The 6571-nt window shown below is 51.1% G+C and overlaps 1 protein-coding gene across 1 annotated transcript in view; it reads right to left on the reverse strand.

Moving 5' to 3' along the window:
• KLF10 (Kruppel like factor 10) overlaps positions 1-6259 on the reverse strand; it is an 11604-nt gene extending 5345 nt beyond the window's left edge. Inside the window, exons 1-2 of the mRNA XM_026663539.2 lie at positions 6059-6259; positions 2502-3163 (exon numbers count right to left, since the gene is read on the reverse strand). Coding sequence (XP_026519324.1) covers positions 2502-2537 — 36 coding nt within the window. The 5' untranslated portion in view covers positions 2538-3163; positions 6059-6259. The remainder of the gene's footprint in view (positions 1-2501; positions 3164-6058) is intronic.
• Between the last annotated feature and the right edge of the window lie 312 nt (positions 6260-6571).

The following is a 6571-nucleotide window of genomic DNA, read 5'->3' on the forward strand; positions in this document are numbered from 1 at the left end:
ACCTTTGAGACTAACAGAAGTATTGGGAGCATAAGCTTTCGTGGGTAGCAAGCATCTGAAGAAGTGAGGTTCTTACCCACGAAAGCTTATGCTCCCAATACTTCTGTTAGTCTCAAAGGTGCCACAGGACCCTCTGTTGCTTTTTACAGATTCAGACTAACACGGCTACCCCTCTGATACTAAACAGATGTTTGTGTGCCTGAGCTGGTTGGTGAGTGTCTTCAGTGGACAATTTACACCTCAGAAAGCTGTGCCTAAAGTGCTCTTGCTAGGGCCCAAACTAGTGGAGCTTCAGCATGCATTAAGATGGAGCTATTTGATCAAGCTTTTAACCAGCCTCTGGATTATTCTTAGGGACAGGACAAGTAAGGTTTTATAGATGCTTTATTAAAGGCCTATGTTTTGCAGATTTTTGAATTTTATAAATACAAGAAAATATGGAACATGCAATACTCAGAAGATGGACCCTGAGAGAGCTAGGGAAAGGTTGTCCTCGTTGGATTCTATAGGGCACTGGCCTATATTAACAGAGACATGATCAATGAGCAAAAGCAGCGCAGGAAAAAACTGCCTCTGGCTCACAAGGGAGGCAGCAGAGGCTCACGGAGATCCTCGCTGGCAGACGGATCCTGTGTTTGAGCCACGCTCACCTCAGTGAACCTCTGTGACTCACTCTCTCCATCCGTGCACTCAAACCACGCAGTACCGCCCCCGCCTCTCGCCCATTGGTCGCCAAGGTCAGGGGCCTCAGAAGCCGAATGGCTGGCACAGGGCCGAGGCGAGGTTGGGGCGGAGGCATGTGAACAAAGCGTGATCAGCGGCTGGTCCCAGGCAGTCGCGAAACGTGGGGAACTGGGGACTGCCGCTCGGCGACCTTTCCCCTACTTGTGCTGCGTGCGGTCTCCCTCTTCCCCCGCCTCCCTCCCCAGCGGGCGGGGGCTGAGCCAGGGCCCGCCGCCAGGCAGGAAGGGAGCCCGCCTGCTGCAGCAGTGGGCAAGGCTGACAGCCAGCCAGCCGCATGCTTCCTCGCAGCTCCCGCCCGGCCAGAGCCACACATGCGGGAGGGCGGCCTCAGTCCACCCCCGCGGCTCCCAGGAGAACAAGGCGGAAACAGTCCCTCCTCTCGAAGGGTTGGGGCTGAGAGGTTCAGCACCACCACACCCGACGCTTTCCCGCGCCGCAGCTCGGGTCACCAAAGCGAGCCCTAGGAGGGGGCACGGCTGCTCGGGGGGGGGGCTCTGAAGGGAACGGAGACAGGGCGCTCCCTGCCCCCAGGCTGCACAAGAACCATTCACCCAACAGGCACAAGCCCTGCCCGGGGACTCTTGCATGGCGGGAGCTGGCCACGGACTCCCTCGCCCCGCCCGCCGCCGCCTAGCCTCTCCCGCCGCCTTCAGCCAGTCTCGTCTCGCCCACCCCCTGGCTGACCTCCAGCCCCCGCAGCCTCGCCCACCGGTTTTGTCCCAGCCTCATCCCTCCCCGTTCCGATCCCCCTCCCTGAGCCTCGCCCACCGCCTTCCTCCTGTCTCACCCCCCAGGGAATCCCCCAGCGTCGCCCGCGGTCAGCCCCCACTCACCCGCCCCTTTCCCTCGCAGCCCCCCTCAGTCGTTTACCGTAACCCCACTGCAGTCCGCCCCCGACCAAACCCTCCCCACCCACCTCCCCGCCCTCCAGACAGGGCTTCTCCCCAACTACCCTCATCCTAGCGGCGTGCGCCCATAGCTCCCGGTACACACCACGTGCCCCCTCCACTCACCACAGGACCCCCCAACAACCTCTCCCCGCCAGCGCCCGCAGACTGACGCCCTCTGACATCCCGCTCCCCAGTAACCTCCCCAACCACCCCCCCACTGCCTCCCTCTCTGCCATCCCCTCTCCGTAGATCACCACAGGTTCCCCAATACCACCCCCCGACTGCCTCCCTCTTTGCAGATCACCACAGGTTCCCCAATAACATTCCCCCAATCCCCCCCCCCTCTCTGCAGGTCAGGCTCCCCCAAAACCTACCCCAGCCCCCCCACTGCCTCTGTGCAGATCAGGCTCCCCAATAACCTATCCCAACCCCCCCCGCCTCCGTCTCTGCGGATCAGACTCCCCAATAACCTACCCCAGCCCCCCGCCCCCGACTGCGTCCCTCTCTGCCATCCCCTCTCCGCAGCGCACCGCAGGCTCCCCAACCACCTCCCCCCAAGACCCCGATCCTCTCTCCAGATTCCCACAAGCTCCCAGTATCCTCAGCCCCAGATCGATTCCTCCTCTGCCACCACAGGATTCCCAGCTACTCCTCCCGCAGCTCCCCAAAGGGAATCCCTTGTTCTCGGGGCTCCCGCCCCAGAAAGGTGGCATCGTACCCCAGACAACATCTCTCCCCCTCCATCCTCCCTGGGCTGAGCCCCTTCTCGTGCCCCGCATCCACCTCTCCCCAGGTGCACCTGATGCGGGGAGGGCTCGCTGGGCACCAGCCCCCCCAGGACTAGGAAGCTGGAAGAGCCGCACTTACAGCTGGCTGGTAGAGGGAAGATGCGAAATTCAGCATGGCCCGGCTGGGAGACGCGGTGGCTGGGAGCTGCTCTGATGCTGCTGCTGCTGCAGCTGTTGACAAGAGCCTTCACCCCAGGCGCTCTCTGGCCGCTGCCTTGATTTTCCTCTTTTTGTTCGCAGCTGCCCATTCAGCTGGCGGTTCCACCAGCTCGGCGTAGGGGGAGACCGGAGCTGGCCGCGGCCAATCCGCTGCAAAGGTGTGTGAGGCGGCGGCCAATAGCGAGCGGGGGCACGCGTGATCAGCGGCTGCCCAGCGGCATGGAGAGCGTGTCAGCTCTGCGTGTGCACTAGCCCCGGCAGCGTGTTCCCGGCGCAGCCCTTGGGTAAGTCCCGATGCGGGCTGAGTCACTGTCACGTCTCCGCTCTGTCTCCCTCTCCGGATCCATGTGGGAGAGGCGCGCCCGAGCGGGGGAGGGGGCAGCAAGATACTTCCTGTCAAATGAGATCATACCGCTGGGGGAGGGGAGGGGAGGGCATAGATCATGTCTCCGCATCTCCCTTCTCATCGACTAGCCGGGACTTGTCCTTGCGACTCCCTCGAGGTCTCAGGCTGGGTAGGGGGTACTTTGTCCAGGTTTTTTTGGAGGGGGGGGTATCCTGTGGGAGTCCAAATGGCTATACCTAAGTGACATCAAATGGAGCAGTTTACAGTCACCAGTAATAGCTGCTATTTATTATTTTAGTTGTGGCCTCCCTCTGAGCAAGTGTTAACCAACTTTTCACGTAACCCCTGTGAGGTATGCAAGTATTATCTTAATGTTACAGATAGGGAACTGAGGCATGGAAAGATTTGTGACCCTGGGGTAAGTGTGGCAGAGCCTGAAAGAGATCTCAGTCCCAGACTCCCAGCCTTAACAGAACCATCTGATACGCTTACCATTTGAGTGGGCTGGTCAGTGTGATCCATGGAGGCTCCAAGTTCCAATATTCATTGCTCCTAGGGGGCCTTCAATGCAGTCAAAGGAAACAGCTGCTCAGGCTCCTACGTGTGTATGTCACCACTCTAAATCCAGCCAAGGTTTGAGTCCCAGTGACAATGAGTTTGCAGTTCGTAGTGTAGAATGTGAATGACCATAATCATCTGTAGAACCCAGCTAAAACCTCAGTCCTAGCCTAGCCTGCTAATGGAACACTCAGAGGATAGCCTTGGTGTAACTAGGTTCAGTCAGCTGTCTTCCTAGTGGCTGGGCCCTTAATGAACCCCCATCCAAGGCAAGCTCTACTGGGCCTAGCTCCCTTACTATTACTCAAAGGGAAGATAATTCAATGTTTTACACACATGCTTGAGAAGAGGCAACTTATGGCTTGATTTCTCCTACTGGGAAGTTGGGACATAAACTGTAAGGCCAGCCTCTTCTTAATCGAAATGGTGCAGTTTATGTGGCTGTTAGTACCTATTTTACAGGTTCTTATATTGTTACCAAAACTGTGGTATCTGAGTGCCTTGCATATATTAATGTATCCTCATAATACCCGTTATTTAGGAAAGTATTATTATTAGTCTTTTACAGATGGGCACACAGAGATTGTGACTTTGCCAAGATGGTACAGAAGGTCTGTGGCAGAACTGGGAACTGAAACTAGATATAGTCCCAGTCTAACGCCTTAACCACTGCATGTGCTGCTCTGTCTTGATCTGAGAAAACTACTCTTGCTTGGATCTAGTTGGAGTATCTCTCAGGCTAGGACCTGTTGTCCCCACAGACTATAATTCTGAATCTAAGGGTATGTCTACACTACAGGATTAATCCGAATTTAGATAATTCGAATTTGGGAAACAGGTTGTATAAATTCGATTGTGCGCGGCCACACTAAGCACCTTAATTCGGTTTTTAACCACATTAATTCGGTGGTGTGCGGCCACACTACCCCATTAACTTAAACACAGTAATTAGGTGGTGTGCGTCCACACTAACCCTAATTCGAATTAACAAAATCGATTTAGGCTCTACTCCGTTCGTCGAGGTGGAGTACAGAAATCGATTTAAAGGGCCCTTTAATTCGAATTAACTGGCTCTGTAGTGTGGACGGGTGAAGGGTTAATTCGGATTAACGCTGCTAAATCCGAATTAATCCCGTAGTGTAGACCAGGCCAAAGATGTGATGACTGAGGGTCATACTGTTGCAGTCAGTTGGCTGTGTTTGATAAATGGACCGTGGATTGGTCCCTATATCTCTCGGTGATTACACTGCTTTACTGTAACTGTTGGGGGGGGGGGGGGGGGCTTAGTAGTTAAAAATTCTGTTTCCCTGTGGAGCTGGCTAGAAACTTGAAGAGTGAAAACATCTAAACTTTTAAATTTTACATTTGTCAAACTTTATTCCTTTCTTTGTATTATTAAAAGAGCTGAAGTCAGCACTGTTTTAAAATTAGTGTTCTATAGCATCTTTGTCCAAAACGTCTTTGATAGTGATGCTGTAGAAAATAAATATGGGTCTGACTTAACTTCCATTAAATTCATTGGGAGTTGGATTGGGATCAGTGGCAGTTTAGATGCTAAATAACAAACTTTTTTCTGCGTTTCATAAAAATTGTTACTGTTTTTCAATCCTTGAATGTTAAACTTTATTTCAGACATTATAATACTTTAAATCTCTCTAATTTCTTTCATTTTCATTTCGTTCCAAAATACTTGGTTAACTATATACATCTAATACCAATGAAATGCAAGCCTGTCTTGGTTGGAGGCTGGCAGTCAACTGACACATTGCATAGCAACAAGGGATGTGGGAATTTTGGCTAAGGACACTGGAGCAGAGCCTCCTTCTTATGAAAAGTGCTATGGGATCTTTAACTTTCACACACAACAGGCAGGATGCAGTCTAAAGGCTCTAACACAAGCAACTTCTTTTGTTGTCTTTGGGAGGATGAAGAATTGCAGTGTATTTTTAGATAGTACAGATATGTATTTAGAATCCAGAGGGCGCCCCCATAATATGTGTAATGATTTAAATGCATACCAAATATTGGGTTAAAATATTCACAGTGTCCTTTTAATTAACTCTAGGGGCCTGATTCTCCACTTAGTTGCACCATTGTAAATCAGAAGTAACATAAAATACACCTCTACCCTGATATAACACAACCCGATATAACACGAATTCGGATATAATGCGGTAAAGCAGTGCTCCGGGGGGGGGGGCTGCGCACTCCGGTGGATCAAAGCAAGTTCAATATAATGCGGTAAGATTTTTTGGCTCCCGAGGACAGCGTTGTATCGAGGTAGAGGTGTATATTGAATGATGTCAGTGTAAAACTAGTGTGAGAGGAGAATCAAGTCTTTTGTGCTTACTTTCCTTCGACAGAAACACATTGGTTAATCATTTGGGCTCTAGGAAATGCACACAGAGCAGTGCCAAATTCAGCATTCATTTACATTAAAGTAAATGTGGAGTCACTCCACAGAAGTCGATGGAGTAATCCATCCAGATTTACACCAGTGTACCTGAGAACAGAGTTTGAAACACAAGCTTTATGTTTCCCACCAGAATAAGAATAAATTATTTAACTACTACCTTTCTTCCCATGTTGGAGTATTATGGATCAGGTTTCAGCAACCATCCTTCCAGCCAACGTGGACTGGACATGGACTCCTTTCACAGTCAATCCTGAGTCCTAATATCTTCTAGAGAGGTTACTGTTGAGAAATGAATGTATCTTTTCCTCCTTGGCTGTCTGTGTCTTTCCTCTCTGTGTGTCCCATCCTCCTATGCACGTTGTGCTGCACTGGAGCAGTGTAGCTGGACATAGCACCGCTTGGAATGAGTGTTGTCAGGTCTGAACTCAGCACTTAATACAGTGCTTTCTGTCATTGATTGACAGGGAGTGCTGCATTCAGCTACGCCAGGGGTCGGCAACCTTTCAGAAGTGGTGTGCCGAGTCTTCATTTATTCACTCTAATTTAAGGTTTCGTGTGCCAGTAATACATTTTAACATTTTTAGAAGGTCTCTTTATAAGTCTATAATATATAAGTAAACTATTGTTGTATGTAAAGTAAATAAGGTTTTTAAAATGTTTAAGAAGCTTA

This window comes from Terrapene carolina, unplaced genomic scaffold (assembly GCF_002925995.2).
Source record: "Terrapene carolina triunguis isolate 2854851 unplaced genomic scaffold, T_m_triunguis-2.0 Scaffold58, whole genome shotgun sequence".
Lineage (NCBI taxonomy): Eukaryota > Metazoa > Chordata > Testudines > Emydidae > Terrapene > Terrapene triunguis.